At 49.0% G+C, this 17,431-nt stretch overlaps 1 protein-coding gene across 2 annotated transcripts in view; it reads left to right on the forward strand.

The window, feature by feature from the left end:
• The window catches only part of LOC311445096 (voltage-dependent T-type calcium channel subunit alpha-1H-like), a 117,341-nt gene that overhangs the window by 30,776 nt on the left and 69,134 nt on the right, over positions 1-17,431 (forward strand). For both annotated transcript variants that reach the window (XM_084536809.1, XM_084536810.1), the window contains exons 6-8: positions 1,565-1,657; positions 3,527-4,313; positions 7,821-8,233. In XM_084536809.1, the coding sequence (XP_084392935.1) occupies positions 1,565-1,657; positions 3,527-4,313; positions 7,821-8,233 (1,293 nt within the window). The remainder of the gene's footprint in view (positions 1-1,564; positions 1,658-3,526; positions 4,314-7,820; positions 8,234-17,431) is intronic.

Here is a 17,431-nt window from a genome sequence, read left to right on the forward strand (position 1 = left end):
GAAAAGGGCAGTTTGAGTTTGATTGCCTGTCCATTTCACACCACTGAACAGACTGATTGCTGCCAGTGTCTGCCCAGACAGCTTAACCCGTTCTCAGACATGAGGGGGAATAACAGCACAGAACGTGTCTGTTGCTGGATGCTTTCCACCAGAGATCAGTCTCTGGAGTTCACGTTGACCAAAAGCATTCTCTTCATTTTTGTTCAACCCACGCTACTGGAAGCACAGCATTGCTCTCTGGCATCTGTATATCCCTAACCAGCAGCAAGGATGTGATGTGAAAGAATACCTAATGCACGTAATGAGGACCAGGAGAGGTGGGTGCAGTTTGTGTAAATGCAGTCAGCACGTCATCAGACCTGATTGCTTCAAGTCTTTAGCAATGCAGACAGAGTATAACAGCTGCAGAGATGATTTTTACCTGCTCCGTGGCAGATCAGGTTTATTGGTTTTCGTGTGGGCCTGTATGTGCTGCCTTGCTGCAGAGGTGGTGCGAGCACTGACGATGGCTCCCTCTCACCCTGCTGAGTGGTGGGTGTTAAGTGTGCTTCAACGTGGGAAATGGGTTTGAAAACTTGCCGGTAAGTTATCACCACATTTGACATTAGGGTGAGAGGAATTAGGAGTAAGGAGTGTCTCTCTTCCAGCACTCGTGAGCTCTGACAGTCTCAGGCAGGCTCAGTAACTCGGTTCGATCGCTGCAGGCATGGTTAAACTTGGGAATGATGCCACTGAAATTGAAGGCAGCAGGCAATTCTGGGTTTTGTGCTAGGGCCACTAAGGCTGGCATCAGGCATAGCAAACAGGATGCATCAGTGCAAGTTCATTCAGAAAGGAGCTTTGATTTGGTTGGAAGTTGCGCTGGAGCTTCAGCTCTAGCACCAGTAGCAAAATGGCACTAGAAGTTTGGTACGTTTTATCTAAATAAAAAGTGTAAATTACATGGCGTCATTTGCTTTGCTGTGTACACAGCCTGCGTGGTGTTAATTAAATCCTCAGCTTCTTTTTTAGTAGAAGGAAGATTGAGAAAACAAGTATTGAGAAAACAAGTATGAAATCAGTTCTCTGTTTAATTAAAGTAACTGTCTTCCATTCAGATGTTTTCCTGCTACGATGTTGGTGATGTAGTTGCAATGGTGAGCAAGTAAGTATCACAAAGAAATCAGTTTTTACAGAGACAAAATGGGCTTAAAAACTTAAGAATTTTGCAGGTAGCATTACAAAACCAGGATCCTAAGATAAAAGCCCAGAGCACTGCCCAGGAAGGCTTCTGCTTTGTTTATAAACCTTCCTTAGAATTTCTTTGCATTGGCTTAAAACCAGTGTTTCAGGTGTTTTATTGTATTGTTTTATCATTTTAATTGTGCCAGATTTCTGTGGAAACCTCAGGCCAGTCCTTTGGTCACACATTGCTGCCATCCTAAGCCAACTAGGAAAAGAAGTGCAGCAGGTCTGGATGGATGCTGAGAGATGCTGTGGAGTGATGAGTACCAGAAGACTGATGTTGACTAACTTTTTTTGGTTGACTCCTGTTCTCACGCTTTCTTTCTCTGTCTTTCTGTAGGTTATAACCCTGGAAGGATGGGTTGACATCATGTATTATGTGATGGATGCACATTCTTTTTACAATTTTATATATTTTATATTACTTATAATAGTAAGTATGAACCGTGAAATGCTCCCATTCCTTGTCCTTATGGGGTACAGTTGTTTCCTGGGCTTTTCACAGAGCTAACTGGGATTCAGAATGAGACCTTCCTCCCATCATAAAGGGTAATCATGCAGGTTGTGATTAGTGCTGTAGGACAGGTTATTGGCTACAACAGGCTCTGCACTTTTTAGTGTCACACGTGATGCATAGTCACAGCTTGTCAAGCCATATGGTCTTCCCTCCCTCTTAGTCCCCCAGTCTTGGTCTTGTCACCTTGGTGTGTCCTAACTATCGTGCCTTGCCAAGCAACTGCTGATCAGAACAAAAAGCAGAGATACAGCTTATTTCAATGAAGGGCACTCAAACAGTTGCTGAGTTTCCCGTGAGCCTTTGAAATAATGGTAATGATAGCAGCACACCTTTCTGAGGTCTTAACGGTGCTGTTGTTCCTAGAAACAAAGTATTATTCACTGGAGGTTTCCCTCAGGAGCTGTCATCCCAGGTTAGCAGGGTTCTTGTGTTTTTTTTTAAAAAGGGCACAACCCTCCCCAGGGGTCTACATCTGTGGAAAAGAAATGCTTAAGTCAGGAGGAGAGCAGGGAGAAAAATTCTGTACAGATGTCAGGTAGGACGTGGGACAAAGGCACTTCAAAGTGCTGTTGTGGCCGGGTGTTTTTGCATATAATTCTGTCCATCTCCGTGGTTTTGAAGGCCTTGGAAAGTCGAACCACCACAGCTCCAACCACTGTGTGAATCAGGGCAGTGTGAGAGTTTCCCAGTAATGGATAGCATTCTGAAGTCAGTGATTTTTGAGCCTTTAGCAACTTGCCATGCATGGTGGAGATTTACGTTCCACTCCTTTGAGCTCTTGTCTGCATGCGGATCCCTGCAGAAAAGCCAGGTGACTAATCCCCAAGTCACTTGGAGCTGGGAATTGCTGCTTCTCAAGCCTTCTCCAGGCTGATATTACAGATTGGGGAATAACACCGCAAACCATCTCCCACCAGCTTCCCCCGAGGATTCTCCAGACAATGGCCCAGATTAAATCCATACGTCTCCTACTGAGCCCAGCACAGAGTTTTGGCCATGTAGGCAGTGGCACTTTCTTGACGTCAGTCCCTTTCACGCCTAAGGACAGAGATCCTCTGATGGGAATATCTGACATTTTCCTTTGGCTGATTTATGAACTCAAGTGATGAAAAGCCAGTTTGTGGACTCAGCAGCTGAGGGAAGGATGTAGTCTTAGGTCACTTCGCATTCTTGTCCTTGGGACTTCATTTTGAAAACCTGATATCACCCAAGAGCACGTCAGCTCACCCAGGCAGTAAATCAGGCCTCTTGCAGGAGCACTGAGTCTCCTGGAGATGTATTTCCCTGTGCCAGATTGGTACAAGAGTACCAACACAAGGACCCTGACTGTCCTCCTCAAAATGAGGGTGCCTGTGCCAGGGCGTGAAGTGCTGGAGGAGGAGGCAGTTTGAGTTCAGCACAAGCAGGACTGCAGGCCATCTTTCCTTGTGGGTTGGCCGGGTGGTTCCTAGTAATCTGTTTTGCTGTGGTGACTGATCACGTTGTGTTTCATGCACCCTGCGTTAGTGGCAAATGTCATCACCGCTGAAGGGAGGAAAGTGGTGAAGGCTATTGTTAACAGCTTTCTTCACCATCGCCAGAACAATTTAACGTGGTTTAGGAGCAAATTTAGCAGCTCAGGCTCATGTTGACATAACATTTGGTGAGCAGACCCTGAGATTTGGCACATTTGGAAATCTCGGGATTTCTAAGAACAATGCTTCAAGTCCAGACAGCATGTGGTGGTGAAGTGCACGTGTTGCTCCGCAGAGTCTCTGCTAACTCCTTTTGTTTTGTTTTCTCCAGGTTGGTTCCTTCTTCATGATTAACTTGTGCCTGGTTGTGATAGCAACACAGTTTTCTGAAACAAAGCAGCGGGAGAACCAGCTGATGCAGGAGCAGCGGGCCCGTTATCTCTCCAATGACAGCACAATCGCCAGCTTCTCGGAGCCAGGTAGCTGCTACGAGGAGCTGCTCAAGTACATCTGCCACATCTTCAGGAAGGTGAAACGGCGGACAATACGCCTGTACAATAACTGGCAGAGCAAGCGCAGGAAAAAAGTGAACCCAAACAGCACCACGAATGGGCAGAGCCGCCGAGGCAAAAAGCGCATCACCTCCATCCACCACCTCATCCACCACCACCACCACCACCATCACCACCACTACCACATCAGCAACGGGAGCCCTCGGGGGCCGCGTTCCAACCCTGAGATTTGTGACTTGGAACTCAAGGTCATGAAACCTGGAGGCAAACTGATGCTTCCTTCCTCATCACCCAACTTGCAGAGCCCCGCACCTCCTCCAGATTCAGAGTCTGTGCACAGCATTTACCACGCAGACTGTCACGTTGAAGGACCACAGGTGAACTGTAAGTCTTCCAATGCCCCTGCAAGCATTAAACTGACTGCCGGACTCTCCAACCATGGCAGCAACTATCCTACCATCCTGCCTTCTCCAACGAGCAAAGGCAGTTCTGTGCCAGTTCCCAAAGGAAAGAAGAATGGCAACTCACCTGTGGCGGTGGTTAACAGCCCTGTAAATTTGGGCACGGATTCTTATGGGAAGCTGCAGCAACTGGTAGGAGAGCATGGTAAGGACAAATGAGCAGATATTTTTGCTTAGGAGAACTGGGCATAGGGCAAATAGCTCAAGAGTTAAGGGGTTAATGATAGCCAAGGAGTGTGCTGAAGGTGGCAGCTGTTTTGTGAATGATGTTTGAGCTAAGCGCAGAAGCCAGAAGTAGGACAGGTTGAGGGACTGAGAGCTCTGCTCCTTCTAGCCTTGTATTTGCAGTCATTGAGTAAAGCAAGATGCAGGATGAGTGCCTTCAGGCCACTGCTGAAGGCTCCTTTCCCATTAGATGCTTCCCCTCTCCTCTTTCACCATGTGCAGAAGAAATGTAGAACTGAGTGTTACTGCAGATTTGGATCTCCCTTCAGTCTGAGTGAATGAAAAACATGTGAGGGACTCGTGTTTCTCTGTCCCATTCTTATCTGTACAGACTGCAGCCACATCAGCATTGCTAGTTAGTACAGTTTTATCTCTGTTCTCATATAAATCATCCAGTGGTGGTGTAGTGATTACACGCAACACTTAGGTTTCTATTTTGCAAATTTTTTCCAGTCCTCATGGCTGGAGCTAACACCTAAAAAATAGTTTTAAGCCCTCAAACAGTAAAAAGTCAAAAAGATCAAGCTTCCAATTTTTTTTTAATCTCTTTAAGCCAAACTCATCATCTGTTTTTATCAATGCCTGTGTTTTCCAAAACTGTTTATCTGTGTGTGCATGGACACAAATATTTATCCTAGTGATGCATGTGCTGAAAAAATACCAAGCCTAGCTTGAGGGAGGTCACAGTAAAGGTTGCTTGCCAAAGAGGTTGGGTGGCTTGTCTTTGTTAATATTTTTTTTTAAGTGACCATACAAAAGGGTAAAGTGGATTGTTTATAGAGAAATTGCCTTCGGCAGACATTTCTGTACTTTTGGAAGCTTAGCAGGAGGGCAGGAGGGGCAAGGTTAGTTGCAATGTTCTTCCGTTGTTAAGCAAGGGCTTTATATGAATCACTGGTACATCTTTAACTATGCAAGTTAATGAAGGTTATTATGAGACTGTGTATTTACCTTGAGATAAAAGCCCAGGCTCCACAGAAGTCTGGAACTGGGAAACCAAGGACGAGCAGAAGAGCTGTTGCTTGGAAGGCAGCACTCAAGTCAGAGGTTTGGTTCTCCGTGCTCACAGGGGGATCTGCTGCTGGGGCTCATCCCAGCAAAGGAAGCCCCAGATCTCAATCACACCTGCAACACCCCAGGGCCACTCCAGTGACCTTGGAGATTTTCACGTGGCCTCTGGTGGCTCTTCAGAAGCTTGAGGTTAGATGGAGTTGCTGTTAATAACGCCGTTATAGTATCCTCTTTTCACAGAGACATTTCAGCCCAGAGGATAACAAAATGTTTTAAACAAATCTCCTGAAACTGTTTTTGTCTCTCTCAGAAATGTGGTTTTATCTAGAGGAAGTAGGTGGACACAGCAGCTCTTTGCTGGTGAGCAGCAGCTTTATGTGGCACCCTGAGGGAGCACAGGGGCTAGGATGGGAAGCAAGTTGGCCAAATCCATCTGGAGATCCTGTCTCAATGTGTCCATGCCCAGCCTTTCCCTTCCACCCTGTGCTAGACTGGGAAGGTGAGGTGGGCTCACAAGCACCCCCAGCCCTCCTGTGCCCCTTTGGGCAAACAAAGGGCCGTTTCGCTTCATTCTCTCTCCACTCTTACCAGTCAACAAGCAGAGTCTGTTCACTGCAAGATTTGTGCAAGGGGAGCACACAAGTGATAATTGAGAGCATTAAGCAGGCATTAGCAGCCAGGGCACTCTCAGGCCCAGCTGGAAGCAAGGTTGGTGTCCGCTGGGAAAGATGCAATTGTGGGAGAGAGTATTCTCTTCCCTTCTTTTGTTGTGGAATTGAACAGCACAAAGTACAGCCTGTTCCTCCGTGTTCTCGTGCCCTGCAATGCTGTGAGGTTATTTTAGCAGGCAGCCAAGGAGACTCTGGTATTTTGAAGACATCTGCGGCGCCAGTGTTTTTCATATAATTTTTAACACTTTGATAGCATTCAGGACATCTGGCAAGCCCACTGCCTCTGCCATCTGCACTATTGGGTCCATGTTCCAGTGTTTCCTCATCTGACCGGTCCCAATCAGAAACACCAAGCTGGTGTGCAGCGCTGACCACTGCTGCTTGCAGGTTGAGTAAGGGGGCAAATATTTTTCCTGGTATCTTTGATGTAAAGACCAGAAGGAGGACAGCTCTCTCCTGCGAGACTGTTTTGAAAGCCAGTGATATCTCAGTGACATTCAGGCAAGTAAAATATATTTTGTCTCCTGTCAGAACCCAGCTTTCAATCTAACAAGGTGCTTTATTTGTTTGCTGCTGCCTTCTCTTTAAAGATGTCCTCGAGTGTCAGCCAGGAGTGGCTGAAATCAGCAGTGTTACTGCTGGGTGAGCTCCAAGCTCCTGGGCCCAGAGCCAGGAGCATCCACTGCCTTTGTGCCTGGTCCCCCCCAAAATGTGTCTGTATCTCCATCCAACCTCCAGACAGGGGCATGTACCAGGGGAAGAGCGTCACCTATACCTTATTTTCCATCAAGGAAGATGTTCATTAATGGTTCGATGGCATTTTGTTGGAAGGATCACATTCAAGTGGTATTTATTACATTCCTGTGTGGTTTTTTTTGTTTTTTTTTTTTTTGTTTTTTTTTGTTTTTTTTCCCTGTCATTAGTATCTGGTTCCTAAATATCACGAAATCAGGAATTTCGTTCCTGAATATGAGGAAACAAAATCTGGTTCCATTTCCACCTGACTCATCCTCATTACGCTTGGCCACATCGTCTGTGTGCCCTGGCTCTGTGACGGCAGCCAGCGTTTCTCCTCACACCACAAACCATGTGGTAATGTGTTTGTTTGATTTTAAAATACCTTGCACACTCAGTCATGTGCCTCAAGCAACGAATACACCTGAGCTTTATTAAAGGCTGAAGGAGGGATGAAGGAGACTAAAGGGACTACGTGACCCTCCGAGCTGTGATCCGTGGTCTGTAGCCACCTTTGGTCCATTTCTCCCTCTCCCACCTCATTACTATCTAAATGGAAGCTCTACCTAAATCGTGTGTAACAGCTTGATAGTGCTCAGATCACCACTAATGACATTAGCCTAGTCAGATATAATCAAAAATAATTGGAAATGAGAGGTGTGCCAGTCAGTCTTCACTGAGCAGCAGAGCACAAAACGGCCCCCACGCTGTGCGGAGAGAGGTCCCTCAGCCCCACAACCATGGAGGGGGCTAGAGAGTGGCTGGCAGGGCTTGGGCAGAGTGGAACGGAAGGGAAAATTGAGGCAAAATGAGAATTGCTTGGTTAGATAGAGTGCTAGAAGGGTTTATTAGGTGTAATTGAGCACGTGTTGGGAGACCAGCACCACCTGTATGGGGGGACAGAGGGCAGTCCGCCATGTCGAGGGTGTGCAGGGACACAGAGGGTTGTCCACCATGTCGAGGGGAGGCCGTGGGTGTGCAGGGCTCACGGTGCACGTCTCCCCTTGCAGGTCTGCGGCGGACATCCAGCCGGCTGTCGGGGCTGAGCGCGGCCTGCCCACTGCCCAGCCCGCCGGGGGGGACGCTGACCTGCGAGCTGCAGGACTGCCCCTTCTGCGCCAGCCTCCTGGAGGATCCCGAGTTCGCCTTCAGCGAGTCCGACAGCTGCGACTCCGACAGCAACGGCGTCTACGAGTTCACCCAGGACCTGCGGCACGGCGACCACAGGGACCAGCTCCAGCAGCAGCGCAGCAGGAGGAGGAGGAGGAAGAAGAAGCCCAAGGAGAGGAACAAGGTCACCCGCCTGTGGAAGGCGTTCGGCAGCAAGCTGAAGAGGATCGTGGAAAGCAAGTATTTCAACCGGGGGATTATGATCGCCATTCTCATCAACACGCTGAGCATGGGCATCGAGTACCACGAGCAGGTGAGTGTGGGGATGGCCTCGAGAGCCCTGTGGGTTTGTGGTGTTGGGTGCTCGCTGTGTGCTGGCTCCCTGCAGTGCCTGGGGTGCTCCCTGTTTGCATGGTGGCATGGGCTGGCTCCGGCAAAGCCATGCCAGAGGGAAGAGTGAGAGGTTTTCATACAGATGAAAAGCACCAAATGGGATCGAGGGCCTGATCCTGATGGCATGTGTCGAGCAGAAGCATTGTTCTGTGTGCCTGGAAGGCAGCTGTCAGCACCACTGAGGTGTGGAGAGTTTTAAATGTGTGTGTTAGGACCTGGCAGCTCAGAGCCCGACGGTGTAAGTTATTTGCTGTGAATTATTCATACAAGCGTGAGTTGTTCTAGGGGAAATCAGACCCTTTGGTCCGATGGTGGCGGTGCATGGTGGTATGTGGGCATGAAACTGACTTCCCCAGGAGCTGCACCTCGTTGTGCAGATAACCCATGTCGAAGTTTCTCCTTTGATCCTGGACCTTTAAATAAAAACTTCAACTGTCAGGCAATGCTAAAAGCAACAAAGAAAAAAAAAAAATTGAGTTTCTCCCTGGAGGCTCCAAACTGTTTAATTTGATCTCCTAGGGTGCAAGTAGGTCTTTCTTTTAAGTGCTTGGAGGGAGGAAAGAGAAATCATGCTGTTCCCAATATTAGTCTGAACGTGGTGATGGCAGAAAGCAGTGCTGGCAGCGGAGGACAGCTTGTCCTTGTGGGCTGATGGGAGCCAAGGGGCTGTAGGATGGGAGAGAGGGGTGAGTCATCTAGTAGCTCCAGTTGGTCACTCTGGGGAAAGCTATGCTTTTTTTTCTCAGAAAAATTGGTTACTTTCAACCGTTTCCTGAAGATGTGCTCTGGTGTTTCTCATGCTGCCTCTATGTTGGGTTTGGAAAATGCTTCCTAGAAGGGCCAGGAGATCCTCATACTGATTTTCTGGCCAAAGGTTCACCAACGTTCCCCCAAATCTCCCCTGCAGAATAAAGAACAAGACAGTATTTATAAAGCTACTCCTTCTCTCTGTGCCACAGTCTGTCTACTCAGGAGGAAGGGCAGACAGGACAAGAAGCTCTGCATTTTCTTCTTCATCATTTCCCAGGATCCAGTCCTTCTCAGGACTATGGCAAACAATCCTCCAAAGTGTTACTCCTCTATTTTCTTCCCACTTAGGTGTTTTGTACTGCCATATGCCATCTTCTATGCCGTCTGAGGCATATTTTCTTTCAGAAAAGCGAGTACTCAGCTAAAACACGTGAACCTCGGCTGTACAACAATAAATTAGTTCACGTTTACAGCAGAAAGGGTCCAAACCCAACAAAGAAAGAGCTGTCGCTGTCAGCTTTCTGTCTGGTTAGCTGTTCCACAACAAGTTTTAAAATTAGGAAATACACCTTGTCGGTCACCTTTGAATAGACCATTCATTCCTCACAGCGGCTGTGTTTCTGCATGGATACTCTTTTGTCAGGCGGATACAGCTTTGTCAGTCCTTGGATATTGCCGTTGATGGGTGCTGGGGGAAAACTTTAGGCAGGCTGCAGCGAGAAAGCCCAGGGATCGCATGGAGTCTGTCCACAATCACTCGTACAAAGGCAAATTGTGATAATTGCATCCTTGCTGCTAACAAAGGAAAACTCAAGCTAGCAGGTTTATATTGAATTTTACCTTGTAAAAGATTTGCTTTAAACCATCTCAAAGCCAATGGCAATACAGATCCCGAGGCTTTTGGCTAGGGAACGTCAGACTCCCGCCAGCTTTGCTCACAGGCATGGCCCAGCTTGGGCCCAATAAAAAGGGAGGAATTTTGAAGTGAAACTTGTAAAAGTTCCTCCACGTGCCTGACTGCAAAGTGTCTCTGCTATAACGAGCCATGGAGCTGTCAGAGCCCAGCTTTGAAACACCTCGTGCAAGCACTCTCCTATCAACAGAATGACCTCCCGGGCATTGCCCAAGTCTGAGACACCATCCGAAAGCAAAAGAAAAAGGCTCTGGGCTCCCAAACTGTTTGGCATGAAAATTTGGGGGCTTCTGCAAGCAAGGCGTGGCGATTTCAGAACCCACAGACCCCCTCGTGTGAGAATTGGCTGCAAGGCTCGTGGTGGGGGGCTGGTCTTGTGCGGAGATAAGGAGCAGATGCCTGGGCAAAGCTGTCACGAACCCACAGCATGGTTTTGGGATGGTGGGAGGTGAGACAGGCTCGTTTTGGTTATGCCATGCTCCACGCCAGGAAAAACCGTTTAATCACAGCTTTCTGGTTACCGTGTGACAGACACTGCTCAGTCACAGCACTCCTCTGCTCAGACCAGGCATTACAAGGCGAGAAGGTGTGAGCCTTCCCCAGGCTGTTAACCAGGCATGGGCATTACTGTTGTCTCCTTTTGCCTTTCCCCAAGGTTTTAGGAGCCTGCTAGCTACTCTCTGTTGTTCTCCTGGCTCTCATCCTCTTTACTCTCTCCCTGAGGTTCATGGGGACACCTCCTGCCCTCTGTGCCTGCAGACAGCAGTATGGGCTCTGAAGCCCTGCAAAAAATCACCGACCATGGAGACATGTGCTCTGGATGGAACAGTTTAAGCAAGTTCCCTGGCCGTGATTCTTGCTGCTTGTTCTGCTGAACAGCCATCAACTGGTTTTATTAAACTGGGCTGCAATCATTGCAACAGCCCACAGGGAAGCCCTCCCCAGATCTCACCATCTGTAAGGAAATGCCCAATCCCCTTTAAAAAAAAAAATCATTAGCGGTTGCTTGCTTTTCTTTTCTGGCTTCTCAGACTTCATACGGACATCGGTTGCTTTGCAAATAGATGGGCACACCATATACATTTTTATTTCGGGGTGCTGTTGAAAGCCAAGGCATCAATCCTGTGTGTGTGGGAGGGGAGGAGGGTGCTGAGCAACATATGGCATGGAGGAGAGCGTCACTAGTCCTGGTGTTACCTCGCCTTTCATCCCGGGACATGGCAGCGCTCGGCGGAGAAGTCACACGGAGCCCTCTTGAGGCAAGCAAGCATTATTGTCCCTAACTTCTGGATGAGGAATCGAGGTTGCAAGGTGCCAGGCTGGAGGCAAAACCCGACGGCTCTCAGCGTTTATCTGCTGGCCCTCATCACAGCTGCGGGGCAAGGTGATGCCTGTGCTGGGCAGTGCTTTGGCAGCATCCTTCGGCTGTGCTCTGTCTGCACTGCAGCAGCCCACGGTGCTGCTTCCAGATGTCTGAGAGCGACCTGTCCACATCCAAATCCCCCCAAGGCTTGAATATGCATTTTTAGGGGAATTTGAAGCTCGCAGCAGTCTGCTCTCACAATTACTCTGACTACTCTTGGCTAACACGGCTGGCACCACCCCACTTAATGCATGCAGCCCGTTTATAACACTCTTTTAGGCAGGGATCCTGTCCTGTGGCTAAAGGCACAGCTGAGGCAGCAGCAGCTGACTCACGGGGAGGAAGAGGAGATGCCAGAGCACCTCTGCACAGAGCTGTCCTTTAGCAGGCCTGCTCTTCTCAGAGCTAGACTGGGGATTTCATGGCAGCACAGGCAGTTTGTGGCTGGAGAATCACGCAGCAGGAGGCAGCTGATGATGGCAAGCGAGTTTCTTTGGGATTTCAGTCATCAGCAGGATCGGATCCTCCCGCACAGTGCATCCACAGGCTTGCCAGCCAGCACTGCCTCCAACTGCCAGGTCGTACATGGCTGGTAATTAGGAGGTTACAGGATGCTCTTAGTTAGCATCAGCGCAACTTGTATTTCAAAGGTTAATTGGCTGCTTTGGAGTTCCTTTTTTTTCTTCCCCTCCTCTTATGCTTTATGCATTTGTCTATCCGAGGCACAAATAGGCACTCCCACAGATGAGGAAAGCCAAGCACAAAGAAGAAGGCAATCCTCGCATTAATCTTCCAGGCAATTTCAAGAAATGGATGATTTTCTTGTGCATTCATTGCAGCTGACAGATCCAGAGTGTCTGAGAACGTGCCATGGTACTGCAGTAACCACGCAGGAGCAGTGCTCTCCAAAAGCATGACCTCTGCCATGCCTTTGGAGTGGTGCCTGTCACAGACAAGTCCTGTTCCCGTCGTCAGTCAGCCTCTGCTGCTGGGCTATTTCAGCCCTGCTAGAGGGTGGTGGACTCAAATCCTTCCATCAAGGCCATGAAGGAGTAAGACGAGCTTATTCCTGCCAGGAGAGCTCAATTCCCAGCTGCCCAATTGTCCCACAAGGACAGAGTCCTGTTCATTTGTCCAAGAGAGATGCTGGTGACATCCCTGCAGAAGGGTGAGCTCTGAATTCATCCTCAGGGACCTCTGATGTTTTTAAATTGTGAGGAGAGACCCCTACTTGGCTTCCCCGAGGAATTTGCAGAAGTAGCTGCTGATACTTGTAATGATTCCACATAAAAGGCTCAATTTACATCAAATGGCACTAGAAATGCTATTTTATATTCACTTCTCAGAAGAGAAGTACAAATTAGTATTTGTTCCAAGCTATTGCTGTTCAAAGAGCTTTTAATTGGTTTTCAGATCTCTCACCCATGGCACATTTCGTTCAGAGCAGCTGTCTTTGGAGTAGGTTGGAGCTGACCTTAGTGGTACCCAGTGGTCCGTGGCCTATCAGCATATGAGAAGTATTGGTTTTGAGTAGCACATTTTATTATTCTGGAGTAAAAGTAATTCTGTGTGATTTAAGGTAGCAACCGGCTTCTCTAGTGACGCTCTATTTCAGCATTTGTCGATTTTGTCTTGAAAAATTGTTTTGGCCTGGAAAGCTCAGCACTTACTCAGAAAGCAGAGGTGAATCTTTCAGAAGCGTTTGAAGCAAATTGCTTAAATTCCTTTTGAGTTGTGTGTCAATAAAATATTATCCTGATCTGTGATTCTGACTTTCAACTAGTAAAGCTTGGTCACTCCTCAAACTTGTATCCAATTTTAAAAACTGATGCGCTGGCTGGGCTTGAAAAAAGCAGGTTCCCCCAGTCCAGGGTGTCCCTGCTCCCCCTCCAAGGTCCACTCTGCCAGGACGTTCCCAAAAGTGCCACCAGCTTTGTTGTCCCCTCTGCACGCTTCAGGCTGCAAGGCTTCTGCTCAGAGCCAGCAGCAGCACTTGGGTGAGCACATACACCCTGGCAAAGGGATTTTTTGTTCCCGTGTTGGAGGGAATTGAGGACCAGAGGCAAGAAGTGAGGTGCTACTTCATAACGTGACGGATGGCAAATGCTGGCAGCCCAAAGTCTTGGCTCAGGGCTACATCCATCTGCTGGATCTCGGCAGCCTTCATGGCAAAGGGTGTAAATCACATCCCTCCATGGGGAGCCTACCGTGAGTGGTGTTCATGGGGACTTTTACTTACCCCTTTCTGTAATTGAACCGACTCCTCTGCTGCTCTGTTTTCCTCTGTTGGGTTGTATGTTCTTGGTATATTTTTTTTTACTATATAAGGGAAAGCATACTAGAGATCCTTCCATTCCTCTGACTGCTACCAGACAGGAACAGCACCTCTCCAGTGCAGAAACTGAGTGTAATAACTCACTGGAGTGCTGACACGCCGAGCAGCCAGGGGAGAGTCAGGAGAACAACAGAGCCAGTCATGCCGAGGGGAGCTTGCAGCCTGATCTGGTTCCGATGGATGTGCTCATTGGCCTGGGGAATAATATTAGGATATTCCCCACAGAGCTGTAGGCACGTTTTACTACCACCAATGGCTCAGTTCCTTCCCCTCACGCCGTTAGCTGCTCCGCGTGGGGAGGGACTGGCCGTATAAATCCCCTCCGCTCCCTGCCGGGATGACAAACTTCGTAAGCAGGTGACAGTAACGTGCTTCCCAGCACAAGCTGTCACGAGGAGGCAGGACCCAGGGGCTGTGTTTCTTCCACCTGGGTCACGCAGCGAGTCAGCTGAGGCGGTCACGGTGCCCTCCGAGGCTTCCCAGGCCGAGCCCATGAAACCCTCACGCTTCACGAGCACGCCTGATGGCAGCGGGTGGTTATATATAGCAAGCGGACAGCTTGTTTGCATTTCGACTGGCAGGTAAAATAAACCAAGTGTAATGGAGCCCCAAGAATGAAAGCAGAGCGCACTTGCCAGCTGCGTTTCATCACAAAAAATGCGCGTAAATCACAGCCCTGGGCGGCTGGCTTCAAATGTTAGGCTGACAATGGCCCTAATGTGCTCCGAGGCGGGGAGGTTTGACACAGCTGGATGGTGCGGTGCTCGCTTTCTGCAAAGGGAAACTGCAACGAGAGACGGCCTGGAGGGAAGAAGGTGGCTTTCACAAACAAAGAGCGTGGCGCTGCATTGAGCCTGTGCCCTCCCGCTGGCTGTCAGCGAATGCTTTTCATCTGGGAGTGGGTTTCGTGGGAGGGAGGCTGGCTTTCATCGCCTAAGTGAGCCCTGGGGAGAGTGCTCTGTGCTCCAAAGCAGGCGTACCTGGTAGTCCTTTGCCTGAGCGACAGCAAGAGGCAGGTTTGAGGATGAGCTCAAGCGTCTGGTTCGTGGCAGCTGTGATCAGTGGCTCTGGAGAGGTCGTGGTGCCTGCAGGCAGCACGCAGAGCCCAGCGCAGGCTCCCCCGAGCAGCCCCCTGGTCTTGGTACAGCACGCAGCAGCTTGCCGTCCTTCCAGCTGCCTCCACGAAAGGCAGACAGGCTGCAGGGACAGCAGCAGGGGAGAAAATGTAAGTGAGCAAGACATTTGATGGGGGCAGGAAACCTGCTTTGGCTCTGCCACCACTTCCCAGGCTCAGAGAAGGGCAGAAAGCAAGGAGCAGCTTGGGTTGACCCAGGAGCTCTGGGGAAGATGCGACTGTCTGCAGGAACCTCCCACATCAGCCGAGGCTGTCTCTGCTTCCTTCCACTCCCCCATTCTGCCTGCATCCATCTTTTCTTTTCTTGGATTTTTTTTGTTCCACAAGACAAGGATTGCTTTTTGTTCTGTGTACCTCGCCCAGCCACGTGGGGCTCCCGGGCAGGGCTTGCTGGATGTGATTACAAGTCATAATAACAGCAGGAATGGGAGCAGAGCCCTGTGCCTCTCCCAGCACCAGGATTTATGCCTGAAAGTTGGAGGTAGAGCCTGCAAAATCAAGTTTACAGCCCAGATTCAAAGCAGATACAACAGGAGTGTAGCACAAGGACATATGCAGAGAAGAGGGTGGGCAGTGTGTGTCCATTGGTGGTACCCAACTGCCAGGAGGCAAAAGAAGTGGTCCTGTTTAATTTAATATCTTTGTGCCTTGCCAACCACTCCTTGTGGATGATTGCTTTCTGTGTAGATCTGGAAAATAGAGAAAGACTCGAAAATACATTTAGCTGAGAAAATATTAGGAAGGTGTAGAGAAGACAGTCGTGCACACCTAAGAGAAAAGTGAGGTTAGTATTGGGCAGTGCATATGAAATGCTGACAATGTAGTCTGTGAGTTCTGGGTGATGATCCAGTAGTATTGCTAAGGGGCCTGCACACTGCCTGGGTCCTCGGGGCTGAGGATTCCCAGGCAGAGGGTTAAAGATGCCCGGGCAGAGGATTAGAGATGCCCAGGGTAGAAGTCTATCTCCTTTCACCGGAGGAGAATCACTGTGAGGAACTAAACAGGTATGTTTAGTGCTGCTGTCAACTTGAGTCATGAATTTTCCTCAGGTTTTAACCAGGGTTCTCCAGCTGGGACAGTGAGATTATCCAGAATTATGAATGAAGCTTTAAATGTCTCCTTGAAACCTCCTCCTGATTTTTTTTTGTTACAAGATCAGGAGGCTTTTTTTATAAATGGATTGGAGAGGTGGGGGGAGAAAGCTGCATCTGAAAGGAGTGAGACTCTTACTCCAAAACAAGGGAGATTTGGCATGCCTGCGTGCATTCTTTCAGAGCTCTATTTTTGTTTGCTCTGTCTGGTTTACAGCCTTAAAGACAGCCTGGCTCCCAATTTGGGAAAAACGCTGTGCACGGGCCGTGTAGCACCGGTGGAGGGGCTTGCTACGGCCACAGATCTGCCACCGAGGGGGACAGAGGCAGGAAGACCCCGTGGCTCCTTTCCCCACCCTGAAATGAAGGCATTTCGTTTCTCAGGAGCTGTCTCTGCTGCCTGATGCTCGTACAAACGAACACATCCTCTCCCCCTGGCCTGTTCATGTCCCATGCGCAGATGAATCCAAAACTTCTTACCATAGTGCTCTGGGAGCAAGCAGCAGAGAGAAAAAGGCTTTTATTTATTTTATGTACTCCGAGGGGAATTGGGGTTGCTGCAGACAGACGGATCATGTAGTTCTCTGGCTCTAGGCATGACTATACATGGGCTTGTCTGCACTTTAAAATTAGGTTGGATTGAGGTGGTTTGGGAAGAAAGTGTGCTGGCTGCTCCTAGCAGCTCTACCTATGGAAATTTGGGGTTGTGATCGCGTTTCGCATTTAACCACCCGGCTCAAACATAACTCACAGCGACGCTGGGTGTTCCCCGCAGTAGATGGTGTGACTCCCCCCGTTGGGAAGGCTTTTTTGTTGGGTGACAAATGCTCTTCTGGAGTCAGATTGTGCCCACCTGGAGTTCCCCTTGTGCCCCTTGTTCTCAGAGCTAGGCAGAAAATTCCCAGCTCCAACCTGCCCCAAATCCAATCGATAAGAAATAAATCGAACCGCCGTATGCTGCTCGGTGTCGGAGAATCAGGCTTTTATTTCTTCTGTTGGTGAAGGATTCGGAGCCATCAGCCCTGTTACCATTGCTCATCTCTGGTCACTACTGCTGGGGAGCGCACACAGCTTGAAGTCATTTGTGTAAACTCGTTTCAGCCAGAGCCTGAAAGCAGTGTGGGTTGCCGGGCAATTATCTTCTCGCCAATGGCCTGTGCTAAGGGGGCTGTATTTCTCACTTGTGCTAAGGTCTCTTGAAGCTGCCAGGATGAGAGATCAGCATCTTAAATGTCTTGTAAGAGAACTACTAATGTGGTATGGTGGAATGCTGGCAGGTACCAGCTGCTACTGGTGCCAAGGTATGAGGGACTGGGCTGCAGAGCGTGGAAGTGCAGGGGGATTAAATGCCAGAAATCCCAGTTTATGCTGAGGACAAATGGGAGCTGCAAATGCCTCTGAAAGCCCCTAGAGCCAAAGGTGGGAGCAGGGACAGCTCACCGGCACGACACTTTGCAAAGGTAACCAAAAGAGCATTCCCTTTCCTCCTCTTGTCCTCCTTTCTTCTTTCCCTAGCTCTGTCCCCTCTTTA

This window comes from Aythya ferina (genome assembly GCF_964211825.1).
Source record: "Aythya ferina genome assembly, chromosome: 15".
Lineage (NCBI taxonomy): Eukaryota > Metazoa > Chordata > Aves > Anseriformes > Anatidae > Aythya > Aythya ferina.